The 14479-nt window shown below is 41.3% G+C and overlaps 1 protein-coding gene across 1 annotated transcript in view; it reads right to left on the bottom strand.

The window, feature by feature from the left end:
* Snrnp40 (small nuclear ribonucleoprotein U5 subunit 40) overlaps window positions 1-14479 on the bottom strand; it is a 32472-nt gene that overhangs the window by 16503 nt on the left and 1490 nt on the right. Inside the window, exons 2-5 of the mRNA XM_051188932.1 lie at window positions 12819-12948; window positions 11028-11121; window positions 8599-8764; window positions 764-886 (exon numbers count right to left, since the gene is read on the bottom strand). Of these exons, the coding sequence (XP_051044889.1) occupies window positions 764-886; window positions 8599-8764; window positions 11028-11121; window positions 12819-12948 (513 nt within the window). The remainder of the gene's footprint in view (window positions 1-763; window positions 887-8598; window positions 8765-11027; window positions 11122-12818; window positions 12949-14479) is intronic.

Below are 14479 nucleotides of genomic sequence, written 5' to 3'. Positions count from 1 at the left end.
AATGTCAATACGTTCTCTCTTCTTGGAAAAGCTTAGAAAACTGCCTTTCCACACTGTCCAAACAAAGAACCATACTGAGGAGAAGGGGAGACAGTCAGAGACTAATCAGTCTCATTAGACCCGGAGAGCTAAAAATGAGGGGTAAGAAGGTTCAACAGGTAAAGGTACCTGCTACCAAGGTTGACAGTTTGATGTCAACCCCTGAGCCTCACAGGGCAGGAGAGAACTGACTGTAGGTTGTTCTCTGACCTCCACACACAGAAATAAGTGTAATTCAAAATGAGTAAACAGGTATCTAGTTAGAGAATGAATTCACTTTTTTTTTTTTTTTTTTGTTTTGTTTTTTTTTGTTTTTTTTGAGAAAGGGTCTCTGTGTAGCTCCAACTGCCCTAGAACTCACTCTGTAGACTTGCCCTGAATTCATTGAGATCTGCCTGCCTCTGACTCCTGAGTGTTGGGATTAAAGGCATGCACTATCAGGCCTGGCCATACTCTGTATTTTTCACAGTTCCCCTCCACCCAAGGATTACATATTTCCTATTAAACACCTGGCCTTTGATGGCAATTATATGAGCCTATGAGCCTATATACATTTATACGTAGTCTTTGACTTAGTATAAAAGAATTAGTATAAAAGAAAGTTAGTTTCAGGTCACTATCTTCCTTTTAGTTGGCATTAGGTGCCTCCTACAATCTCAAAATCTTAAAAAGATTACTTCTGTTATATATACATGAAAGGTAAATATAACATAAGCATTCATACCTTGATATCATTGTCTATTCCACCAGAGATAATCTGATCGCTTGTGTCATTGAAGGTCACAGCTAACACCTGGTATGTGTTCTGAAATGTCTGGATAGCTGCTTTCTTGCGGATATCCCAAAGCTGAAGGAGAAAACAGGCACAATCAGTAACAATTTCAGAAGCAATCACACAGGCACACCCCAGGCCCACCTTCAAATGAACTGGAAATACTGAACCCTTGCTAATGCTCGGCACTCCAGCTATTCCCCACCCCAAACCTTACCATCCAAGTTAGCAGTTTAGGGCAGAAAATTACTAAACAGTCAAGCTTGCCCATGGGGGCTGGAGAGACGGCTCAGTGACTAAGAGACTGGCTGCTCTTCCAGAGGACCCAAGTTCAATCCCTAGCCCCTACATGGCTGTCAGTTCCAAAGGATTGGATTCCCTCTTCTGGCCTCCATGAATGCCATGCATGTAAGTGATGCACAGACAGACATGTAGACAACACAACTATACACATAAAATAAAAATCAATAAACATTAAATAATCAAAAATAGTATGTAAAATGTAACAAGTGTCAGAGAAAAATGAGATCTAGATGACACCTAAGACTGTAACCCTATTAGACAGTGGTGGTGTATGCCTTTAACCCCAGCACTCGGGAGGCAGAGGCAGGCCGATCTCTGTGAGCCCAACCTACCTGGTCTACAGAGCGAGTTCCAGGATGGGTTCCAAAGCTACACAGAGAAGAAACCCTGTCTCAAAAAACAAAACAAACAAAAAGACTGTACTCCTGGTAATTCAGGAAAAAGAGGAGTCATGTGTCAGCTCAGTTTATAAACCGTTCTCTGTACTCAAGCAGCACACCTGGCTTCTAGGCTGACGCCTAGCTTTGAAAGGCTGTAACAAACTGTCCTCATCTTACCACTGTCCCCAGGTTTGCACTATGAAACAAGAACATCTCATGACGTGAGAATTGCTTTCCTCACATAATGAAGCCCAGGAGAACAGGTCATTTTAGTAATAGTTTCAGTTTCTCTGTCAAAAAAACTAAACCAAAAATCCAAGAGTTCCTTATCTTGCTGATTCCCCTCACAAGCTCCACGATCACAAATGTAGGATCACATTCGGCTGCAAAAATGTGTACACTTGTGTGTAGTGTGCACCTGTGACATATATTAATGCATGTGTGACATACAAACACTTAACAAATGAGCTGTGGAAGCTGAAGGCTGACATCAGGTGCCACCTCCCCTTACACACTGAGGTGGAGTGTGGAATATATGTCACCGTAATTAGTTTAATAAAGAAGCTGACTGGACAATAGCTGGACCGAATAAAGTAAGGGGAAGAGCCAAACAGAATGATGGACAGAAGGGCAGAGTCAGAGGGATAGAAGGGCAGAAGCAGAGAGAAGCAATTTGGGCATGATGTACTGAGAAAAGGTACCAAGCTATATGACAAAGAATAGATAAGAAATAATGGGTTAACACAAATGTTAGAGTTAGCTAGTAACAAGCCTGAGCTATTGGGCAAACATTTACAGTTAATTAATTATAACTACTTATAGACTCTGCATGGTTACTAGGGAGTGGCTTGTGGGACAGAAACTTCTGCCTACATTGGGGTCTCTAGTTAAATCTGGAGCATGCCATTTCAGCTAGTCTTTCTAGCCAGCTTTTTCCATGGATTCCCTGTCTCTACTGACAATGGACTAAGATAATAGTAAACCATCAGGCCCACCATCTTTTTTCACTTGGGTGGTGAGGGTCTGAACTCTGGTTCCCATGCTTGCACAAAAAGCACTTTACCCAAGCCCTGAAAAATAATGAGACTGTTGTACCATGTAGCTGTAATGTAAATTACATTGGTACACTGTGGTGTGCTTGAGGAAAGTGGATTCAAGTAGAGAGGTCCTCTGTTGTCTCCTTTAAACCCTAACCCAGGGTCTAGCTGGGTCTGTAACAGGGAGATGGAGAAACAACCAGCAGCTAAGGGAATTACACCCTATGCCTTTGAGAACAGCTAGGAGGTAACCAATTTCAACAGTCACTATTATTCTAGAATACAAAAATGCCTGTAGTGGGAATGAGAATCCAGCTCAGCCATGGGAGAAAGCTCATTGAGAACTCCAGCAGAGTGCCTCAACTTCCCCAGACGATTTCTGCTGCACGTTTGTTTGAGCTGATTTGATAGGGATACTTTGATAGCCTCTCAAGCAGGCTACTTCCAGCATCTCTGCTGGCCATCATAAACTACTCTGAGGATATTTTGCTATTTACTGTTTATGTTATTTACTATTTGTTCTTTTACTTTTGCTTGTTATGTACTTAATAAAGTCACTCATTCAAAACTAAAGGTATGGTTATCATAGATAATTCTCCACACTGTACAGAAAAGTAGCCCAGGTTGGCCTCAAATTTGAGATTTCCCCTGGACATTGAGATTGTACTCATTTTATTTGTAGGCAATGTCCAGAGTAGGTAAGTCAGAGCCACACTCAGGCAGAGATTCACTATGTAGTCCAGGCTAGTCTGAAACTCAACCATTTTCTTGCCTCAGCCTCCTGTGTACTGGGTTATAGGTGTGTGCCCCAACACCCGGTGCCAATCTGTCTTTAACTAAAAGGCATTGCAGCCACTTAAAAGTTTGATTAAAATAATTTTGAAATAATCACAACTGCTGAAAAGTTGGAAGAGGTTTTTTCTTTTTTCCCTAAATTCATTTTAGAGTGAGCTGCTGACTGGTGCCCATCTCTCCTAGTATTTGTCTCACACAAACATCCCTACTTAACTTCAGTGTGTCATCAATAGGAAGAAACTGAGACACAGGTTTACCATGATGCTCAAATGCCATTCAAGCTTAACCATCACCCACGCACCCTTAGTAAGACACCAAGATTCAGTCTGGAACTACGTGTTAAATTTGTCATGTCTTTTTAGTCTTTTTCAGATTTTCCTTGAGCTTTGTGGCCTCTGCACTTATGAAGACCACATGAATTTTCCCCTCTGCACTTGGTCTTGTCTGGTATTGTTTGGGTGAAACTGAAGATTTATCTTTGGTAGGGATATCACAGAAATGACCAATACATTTTTATCATGTACTAGTGAACAGCTCACAATTCTGCTTCAATACTTGTAATATTCAGTAGCATCATTTGCCTAGAAATTTTTGTGCAACACGTTTTAGGCTCATCTTAAGTACTTTCCCTGACCAGGCCTAATGTAAGAGCTTTGACTTTATTAATAGGCAAATGGTATTGAAAAGCCAAGACATAATTAAAAAAAAAAAAAAAAAAAAAAAAAAAAAAGGCATGGTGGCACTTGCCTTTGATCCCATCACCCAAGAAGCAGAGTTCTGAGTTCAAGGACAGCCAAGGCTACACAGAGAAACACTGTCTCAAGAAAAAAACAAAACACACACACACACACAAAAAAAAAAAAAACCAAAAAAAAAAAAATAAGCAAAGACCAAAACATGAAGCTGGGATGTGGCTCAGAGCTGAGCACTTCCCTAGCATGCTTGAGGCCCTGTGTGATTCTCAGTGGATCAAGTAGGGTCTTATTGCTCCTCAGCCTTCTTGGGACAAAGCTAGGCAATATGTGTATACTTCAGAACATAGAAACCTATACACACACAGATTCACATCCCCTCTCTTTTTTGTTCTGGAAACAGGGTCTGATGTATCCTAGGCTGGCTTCAATTTGGCCAAATAGCTGATGATGACTTTAAAATTCTGATCCTCCTGTGTTTCTCTCCCAAGTGCAGAGATTACAGTATGCAGCCTGACTTATGCTGTGCTGGAGATCAAATCCAGGGCTTTGTGCATGGTAGGCGAGCCCCACACCAAATGCAGTATCCCCAGTCATGCATACATTCCCCAACATATCAAGAGTTCAGATACTGAATCCCACTGGAGTTTTTCCACGAATCCAAAATGTTTTTCCAGAAATAAAGACTCGGTTTAGATTATTTACTTATAAACCAAAAATGAGAGCTTACACTGATTCTGCCCAGCATCACAAGACTCTTGAATGCAGCATCATAAGACTTATTTAGTTTTCTCCTTTTTTTGGTATTGAAAACTCCATTTCCTTGAAAGTGAAAAGCCTTATGATACTAAATATTTTTACATATTTGATCAGGCTCTTTTGCCTTTGTGGTTATCTTCCTTCCCTCCAGTGAACTGTTAACCCATCTAGGTTGGCCTTGAGGGACCTCTCCTCACGCACGGTGGTATGACGTTCCTAACTATTTATTGCAAGAACCTCCCTCGATAAAAAAAAAAGTTTGCTCGATGTCTTCAAATAAATTCAAATTGAAGAACTATGTGAATGGGCTGGAGGGATGGCTCAGTGGTTAAGAGCACTGGCTGCTCTTCCATAGTATCCAGGTTCAACTCCCAAGACCCATATGGAGGCTCACCAAGTGCCTGCAACTTCAGTGCTGGGATGGGCACAGACACAGACACAGACACACACACACACACAAATAAATAAATAAATAAATAAATAAATAAATAAATAAGACAAATATTAGAAAAAAAAGGGACTACATGAAAAGCAGTGTTCTTTAGGTGCAATGACATACTGTCCATTTTATAAAATGCCACTTTGATGGGGCTGGGGAGCACCCACTGCTCTTGTGGAGGACTTGGGCTTGAGTCCTAGCATCTACACGGTGGCTCACAACCATTTGTAACTCTAGTTCCAGGATGACAATGTCTTCTGGACAACTCAGGCACTTATATGCATACATCACACACATAAACACAATAAAATTTTAACCTTAAGATTCCAAATTCACCAGGCGGTGGTGGCGCACACCTTTCTTCCCAGCACTCAGGAGACAGAGGCAAGTGGATCTCTGAGTTCAAGGCAAGCACCAAAGGTACAGAGAAACCCTGTCTCAAAGAAGAAAAAAAAAAAAAAAAAGATTCCAAATTCAGTACAGCTAACCTAGGGTTCCAGGCTTGCAAACCCCAAGTGATTCAGCGTATAATGTCATTCAGCACAGAACATGTCAAGATACAATCAAACGCATCAGAATCAGCACCTTTATTTATTAGATGAGAGATTTATATATTGCACATGTATGGGTGATTTGCCCGAATGTGTGTCTGTGCACCTCATGGATGCAGTGATCTTAAGAGGACATTAGACTCCCCCCAAACCAAAGTAGCATATGGCCATTTGTCCCTGTGTGGGTCCTCTGCAACAGCAACAAGTGCTCTTAATTGCTGAACCACCTCTCCAGCTCCAATTTAGTATCAGAGTACTCCCTAGCACTTGTGAGATCCTGGGTTCCAACCACTACCACCACCAAAATAAATGAATAAGTAACATGTAAGCTTAGTGATACAGGCCTTGTGCTGCCTAGTTTTTATGTCACCTTGACCCAAGACAGAGTCAACAGAGAGAAGGAAGTCTCAGTAGAGAAAATGCTTCAGTAAGATGAGGCCATAGGCAGGTCTTAGGGCATTTTCTTAATTAGTGATTGATGGGGAAGACCCAGCCCATTGTGGGTGGGTGGTCCTGGGTTCTACTACAAAGCAGGTTGAACGAGCCACAGGGATCAAGCCAGTAAGCAGCACCCCTCTATGACCTCTGTGTTGGCTCCTGCCTCCAGGTTTCTGCTGTTTGAGTTCCTGTTCTGACTTCTTTCAGTGATGGACTACAATGTTGAAGTGTAAGCCAAACAAACCCTTTTCCCAGCCAATTTGCTTTTGGTCATGGCATTTCATTGCAGTAATTGAAACTCTAACTAACACAGGCCTACATTTTCAATTACCTAGAAGGCAGTAGAAGAGGACTGAAAGTTCAAAACTAGCCTGGGCTACAAAAGGAGTTAAGGGCCAATCCGGGCAACTTACTGAGATAATATCTTAAAATTAAAAACAGTAACAAGACAAAAATAAGGGACTGGAGAAATTGCTCAGCAGTAAGAGCACTTGCTGCTCTTTTTCACGTTTAGATTTATTTATTTTACGTGTATGAGTGGTCTGCTTGCACAGCTGTATTTGTACCATGTCTGCCTAGTGCCAATAGAGCTTAGAAGAGGGCACCTGATCCCTTAGAAGGAGTCACAGATGGCTGTGAGCCACCATGCAGGTGCTGGAAATCAAACCCAGGTGCTTTACAAGAACAACAAGTGCTCTTAACTGCTGAGCCATCTGTCCAGCCCCACACTTACTGTTCTTATGGAGAAATAGGAATGCCTGTTGCACAAGTACAAACATGCAGATAATCATACATATAAAATAGTAGAAAAAGAGATAAAAATTAAAAAGCAAGCAGCCAGGGAATGTGGAGGCCAGAGAAAGGGTAAAGTGTAAGTATGAACATGGTATAAGGGTATGCATATATGAAAGTGTCACAATGAAACCCATAATACAATTGATACTATGAAGAATCATGCCTTTGAGATAACCTGATTGTTGCTTTCCCCTTGTTTCTAGGCCCCATTTTATTTTGTGAAATGAGCATTCTGGATGAGATCACTGGGTTCTGAAATCTCAGTGGAATAACACTCTAAATATCTGGTGACCATTCTAGACTCACTGAACCAGATTCTGGTTAGTTTTTACTTATTTGCTATTTATTTATTTATTTATTTATTTATTTATTTATTTATTTAGAGACAGAGTCTTGTTAGGCAGCTCAGGATGACCATTCTCAGAATTTAACAACCATCACTCTGGGTATTTGTATTGTTATTGTCTGTCTTTTGAGACTGTCTCACTACAGAGCTGAGGTTGCTAGCACACTGTCTCTACTCTGAGTTTTTTAGTAGATTCTTCAGGTGATTCTAACACAGACAGTTTGGGAATCATCGAACTAAATGATCTGTAAGTTCCCATCCTAGGCCACTGAGAATGTTTGATGAGCTCTTTAGACAGCTGTTATTTCACAGCAACCTTATAAAACACCTACATTACTATTACAGTTTGAAAGGTTAAGAAAGTGCACTAGGTGGTAGTGGCACACGAGGCCAGCCTGGTCTACAGAGTGAGTTCCAGGACAGCCACTGCTATATAGAAAAACCTTGTCTCAGGAAAAAAAAAAAACAAAACAAAAAAACAAAACAAAACAAAAAAAAAAACAAAAAAAACAAAACAACAAAAACAAAACAACAACAACAAAAAAACCCCAAACAAACAAAAAACAAGAAAGTGAAGCTCAGAGAGTGAACAGCTTAAAGTCACACATGTCATAGCTGAGATATGAATCAAATCCATGTAGTCCATTGATTCCAAGTAGCAATATATTCTATGGTTCTAACAGAATTCTGTAGGGTAGGTAGGTAGGGAGAAGGAACTGGGATCAATGTAAAACACGAAAAAATAAATAAAAAAAAAATAAGAATTCTGTAGGGTATTATTTTAATAGGAATTTTTTTTCCCTCACTGAGACAGGGTTTCTCTGTTGCTTTAGAGTCTGTCCTGGAACTCACTTTGTAGACCAGGCTGGCCTCAAACTCACCAAGATCTGCCTGTCTCTGCCTCCTGAGTTCGGGGATTAAAGGTGTGCACCATCACTGCCTGCTTAACTGGGAAATTTTTTTTTTTTAAAGTTTATTATGTATACAGTGTTCTGTCTGCATGTATTCCTTCAGGCCAGAAGAGGGCATCAGATCTTGTTATAGATGGCTGTGAGCCACCATGTGGGTATTGGGAATTGAACTCAGGCCCAGTGCTCTTAACCTCTGAGACAGCTATCTCTCCAGCCCCCAATTGGGAAATTTTTAAGTGTGCTTTGGAAAATGAGTTAAAATTAAGAGAAGAGCATAATGTTGGTAGAAAGACAAGAGTTTACACTATGCCAACCCAACCGACAACACAGATAATACCTACCTTAACTGTACCATCGTCGCTGCCAGTGCAGACAAGCTGTGGGCCCCGCCGGGCTGGATAACAGGAGTTCACAAAGGAAGTATGACCCTTCAGCCTTTTAACCCTCTCGCCTGTTTCACTATCCCACACAGCCACAGTTTTATCTGTTGATGCTGAGAAGAGCATGCTAGAAGAACACAAAAGATATAAGACAAACAATAGGGGCTAGAGACACTTAGTGGTTAAGAGCACTGGCTGCTCAGGACCCGGGTTTGATTCCCAGCACCCATTTAAAGGCCCACAATCAGCTGTAACTCTAGTTACAGGGGATCTGATGCCCTCTTTCGGCCTCCACAGGTACTGCATGCTTGTGGTGAAAAGACATACGCGCATGCAAAATACCTTTATGAATAAAATTAAAAAAAGCTCAAAAAAGAAAAAATAAAGGGGTGGTGGTGGTAGAAAAATCTTTTTCACTTGCCAAAACCTGTCAAATTCTTCTATGTCACTGCCTGCTGTACTGTGATTTTAGCTCATGAACCCAGGGTGCCTCACGCTGTCTTTGGCAATTTTATTCACCCTCTGGATTCACTATCAGGTTGAACCACTCCACACAACCAATATAGCAGTTTATCACTCGATCTTTTCCTTCTTTGTGATACACACAGAATCAACAACCTCTCACATGGAAGTATTTAAGCACTTTCTGCTGTGATGGAGGTGAGCCCGACTGGTAATTCTAGACTTAAGAGCTGAGTAATTCCAATTCCAACCCTTTTCTCTGTCTATGGGAATGATTTCTAAGTTAAACTTGATCTTATATAACTTCTTTTTCCTTTGAGACAGGACCATGTTATGTAGCCCAGGCAGGTCTTGAACTTAAGATACTCCTGCCCATCACCACCCAAAAGCAGAGATTGGACTACATGCAATAATGCCCAATATTATGCTGAAGAAAAAATTATTAGGAGGTGTGGCCTTGCTGGAGTAGGCGTGGACTTGTTGGAGGAAATGTGTCACTAGGGGTGGGCTATGAAGTTTCAGATGCTCAAGCCAGGCCCAGGGTCACTCTCTTCCTGTTGCCTGCTGATCCAGATGTAGAACTCTCAGCTACCTCTCCAGCACCATGTCTGCCCATGTGCTCCCATGCTTTCTGTCATGACAATAATGGACTAATCTCTGAACAGTAAGCCAGCCATGATTAAATGTTCTCTTTGTAAGAGTTGCTATGGTTGCTGGGCAGTGGTGGCACACGACTTTAATCTCAGCACTCGGGAGGCAGAGGCAGGTGGATCTGAGTTTGAGGTCAGCCTAGCCTAGCTACAGAAAAACCTAGCCTTGAAAACTAACAAAAAGAGAGTTGCTGTGGTGTTTCCTTAAAGCAATAGAAGCCCTAACTAAGACATGCTTTTAACCTTTGAACTGTCTCTCCAGTCCCTTGTAATGCTTTCTTAATTTAAATTACCAAGAATATGATCCAAAGAAAACAAAAAAGGGGCTGTGGAGATGGCTCAGCTGTAACAAGGACCAGAGTTCAAATCCCCACATAAGACACTGGGCATGTCCATGCATACTGTAACCCTAGCTCTTCACTGGGACAGAGACAGGAGGATTATTGGGGCTTGCTGCTGCTCACCAACATAGCTCTAGACTCAGTGAGAGACCCTGTCTCAAGAGACTAAAGTACAGAATAAAGCAGGACATGTGATGCCCCTCTTTGTCCTTAAATGGAGACACACATATGCACTTCATCTCCCAAATGCCATCAAATGCAATTAGTATAATGTATGTTAGAATAAAGGTGAACAAAGACAAATAGCCCCACAAAGCTGTCCTGACCTCTACATATGTACCTCTCTCACAGAAGCATCATGTGCATTCATAATAATAGATAAAAATTCTATTTTATTTTATTTGAGATAGGATCTCACTATGTAGATCAGGCTGGCTTTGAACTTAAGAGATCTGCCTGCTTCTGCCTTCTGAGAGCTGATATGTGCCACTATACCCCGAGATAAAAAATTTTAAAGAGCTAATTCCAAATTACATCTGCTTCATGTCACCAGGCAGTGGTGGTGCACAACACCTTTATTCCCAGCACTTGGAGGCAGAGGCAGGTGGATCTCTGTGAGTTCAAGGCCAGCCTGGTCTACAGAGCAAGTTCCAGGCCAGCCAGGACTGTTTCACAGAGAAACCCTCTCTCAAAACAAAACCAAAGCCAAACTGGTCTTGAGTACTGGCATATTAGAAGATAAATGACGATGTGCTTTAACTGTATACATATTACCTATATTAGCCTTAAAATTCCTTAGTGCTGACATTTCAGGATTATACCATTATGCTCTACCAAAATGCAGCAGTTTTGACAGGGTCTCCTGAGAGGTGAAACTCAGGGCTGCTAAGCATCGGTATGGGAAGCAAGTTGTCATTTCACTATGCAGAGTACTCACCTGCCATCTGTGTTATAATGCAGTTCCATTACTGCTCCACTATGTCCCTTCAATGTGGCATAGTTATCACAGTCCCCGTAGACATTCCACAATACTGTTGAGAGGAAAACCATCACCAGAGAAAGGTTAACATAAAACAACCAGGAGAACATTTCTGAATTATATGCCCATGGAAACATTGGTTCTACCAATGAGACCAATCTTCTTGACACTAAAATTTCTTTGTGTGTGCTCGTCTTCATGTGCTCCAGTGTCAGTGTACATGCACGAAGCCAGGACAACTGTGGGTGCTGTTCATCAGGCATAATCTACCTTTTTCTTTTTGAGACAGGATTACTACTTCACTGGCCAGGAACTTGCTAAGCAGACTAAGCTGGCCAGATGATGGGCCCCAGGGGTCTACTGTCCACCCTCCCAGAGTCAAGAATGAAAGCACCCTTACCCAGCTTATATGAGTTCTGGAAACTGAACTCAGGTCCTAACTGACTGAGCTATTTTCTCAGCCTTAATTTATTAGACAAGACTTATGCATGCCTGCCAATGAAGGCCAGAAGTGGGACATGGATCCCGTGGAACTTGAGATGGTTGTAAGCCACCACGTAGGTACTGGCAACCAAACTTGGGCCCTCTATAAGAGCAATATATGCACTTAACTGCTGAAGTATCTTTCCAACCCCTTCAGCTTTAATTTTTAAAAAGTTGGTACTTTTTCTGGTATGCTCAGAGTCTGTAGATAGCCTGAAAATGCGACCATTGACCCCAGCTTTATTTTTCTATTTATTTTAAAAAGATTTATTATTTATTGATGTGTGAAGTGTGCCTGCAGACACCTTCAGTGGTCTGAAGAGAGCACTGGATCCCCTGAACACGTATATAAGCAGTTGTGAACCACTTGATGTCAGAGGCTGGGAAGTGAATGCAGGTCCTTTGGAAGAGCAGTAAGTGCTTTTTTCCCCTCCTTTTCTTTTCAAAACAGGGTTTTTCACTGTTCTGGAACTCCCTTTATAGATCAGGCTAGCCTCAAATTCAGAGATTCACCTACCTCTACCTTCTGAGAGCTGGGACTAAAGGCACAGCCACTCCCTGCTAACAAATGCTCTTAGCTGATGAGCCAGCTCTTCAAAGCATACTTATTTTTTTTCAAATATGGGCATTCCTAATGAGTAACAGAATCTGGTAGCAGATGACTCTGGGAATGACCAGTTGAGGATCCCATTATTCTGCCTCACATACTAGGAGCCTAGGTATGAAGGTCTCGTGTTTTTATAAGTAGAAAAGTTCTTTCTTTCCTCTTAACTCTCAGAAACCCACTGATATGAAACTGATGCTCTTGCTAAATCATCTCAAGAGTCATCTCCATGGAAAATGCATCTTCAGCTGCTCTTGGTAGCATACGTCTGTAATTCCAAAACTTGGGAGGTGGGGCAGGAGGATTACACATTCCAAAGTCATTCTGACTACATAGCCAGTTTGAGGACAGCTGGTGCTACATGAGAACGATAGAAGAAGGAAGGGGAAGGGAGAAGGGGGAGGGAGAAAGAGAATATATAACTCGAACCAAAGCAACCCACTTCTCAATTAGTCAAATGTTTCCTTCTTTTTATTTACCACAGGAACTTATGGTTGTACCTGAATGATTGCTCATTATTTTGACACCCATTTTAGTATGTTATCCCTATAATTTAAACTGCAAATTTAGACTGATGTCTGAAACCTTTCTGGCACACAAAATTTTTAAAAATCATTATCTAGTAGAGAGCAGTAACTCTAGATTCAAAAACTGTGCCTTACATATGAGTCTGTCAAATCCTGACGATGCCAAGGTGGATCCATTGGGGTGAAACTTGCAGCAGTATACTTCTCCTTCGTGTCCTGAGAGCAACATGATTGGGGCTTGAAGGGAAGAACACCTTGGAGGTCCCTAAACCAAAGAGAAGTATGAGGCAGCCACAGTACACAGTAAAAGGAAGCTGTACAATCGGGGGTAGGCATTTCATTTGGGCTAGGGAATGGCACCTCTGCTCACAGAACTCCTGCCTCTCACTGGATAAACCATACCACTCTCTTACCCAACTCCGCTTTTGTTCCAAAATCAACTTTTGACTGCTTAGTCATGCTGACCTAACTTATGTCTCAGGATCTTAACAAAGAAAGATGTCTCCCACAGAGCTCTCCTCCTACTGGGCTCCTTTGAAATATTTCCTCCGCAGAGTCTTTCTTTAACACTCAAACTCAAGTAGAAGCCATCACCCCACCAGTATTCCATTAGGTCCACTGCACTCTGTCAAAGCCCCACTACTACCTGAAGTTCCCTTCCTCATGTTACTGCTGACATGTTTCTTTTTCCCCAAAGAAATGAAGCTCTGGGAGTGCGGAACAACATTTCTCACTCTAGTTCACCCAACTAGCCTTTGAAAAACCCTGTATGGTACAACTTATTATGCAAAATAGACTTTTGGGGTGTGAGCAGGGCTTTTGATGTGTAGCTCAGGCTGGTCTTAAATTTTCGGTACTCCTGAGTGTGGGTAATACAAGTGTGAATGAATCACTATGCTCAGTTTGGAAAAGCAGTTTCTGATTAGGGTCTTGGACATTAAGCATATGTTTGGCAATTCTTCCAACTCTGGGCTGACAATGTTGCTTGGCAAATAAGAATAAGTAGACTGCCAATAATCCTGAAATTTCTTTGGTAGGTTCCAGTGTACTAACTTATTTTTTATTATCATGTATTAACTATACAAAGTAATGCAAATAATGTACCATGAGCATATTCATCTAGTGTACTTATTAAAAATAATGCACATGTGCCAGAGATGGCTCAGTGGTTTAGAACACCTACTGCTCTTCCAAAGGACCTGAATTAATTTCCCAGCACCACACTAGGCAGCTTTCAAACACCTGTAGCTCCAGACTGAGGGGATCAAACAATCTCTTCTGACCCATGAGAATACCCACATACACATGGGATGAACACATATACCATATACAGATACACACAGAGATAAAAATAAACCTAATATATCTAGGTACTGGGGAAGCAGCACTCAATAAAACAATGAACCTTTCATTCTATTGGAAAGTGAGTGAGAGAATGGGAAGAGAAACAAAACAAAACAAAACAAAAAAAAAAAAAAAAGTAAAACACCTAGTGTATGCAATCAATGTAAAGAAATAATATGAGTTTCAGAGTACAGGATACTTCAACTCAAAATACAGTGGTCAGGAGAGCCCACTGAAAAACTGGCATCTGAACAAAGATTTGAAAGAATCTGTGGTTAAGCATGTGGGCATTTGGAATAACATTCCAGCAAACACAACAACAACAACAAAATGCAACAACACATGCTGGTGTTACTTGAGCAAGATGACATGCTAGAAAACAGGTAGATGAGCACAGAAAAGGGGAATTATTACAGAGAATTTGATGTTTCTTTAATTCAGAATGAAACAGA

Source organism: Phodopus roborovskii, unplaced genomic scaffold (genome assembly GCF_943737965.1).
Source record: "Phodopus roborovskii unplaced genomic scaffold, PHOROB, whole genome shotgun sequence".
NCBI lineage: Eukaryota > Metazoa > Chordata > Mammalia > Rodentia > Cricetidae > Phodopus > Phodopus roborovskii.
The sequence above is the reverse complement of the archived record's forward strand: the minus strand, read 5'-3'. Positions and strand labels throughout refer to the sequence as shown.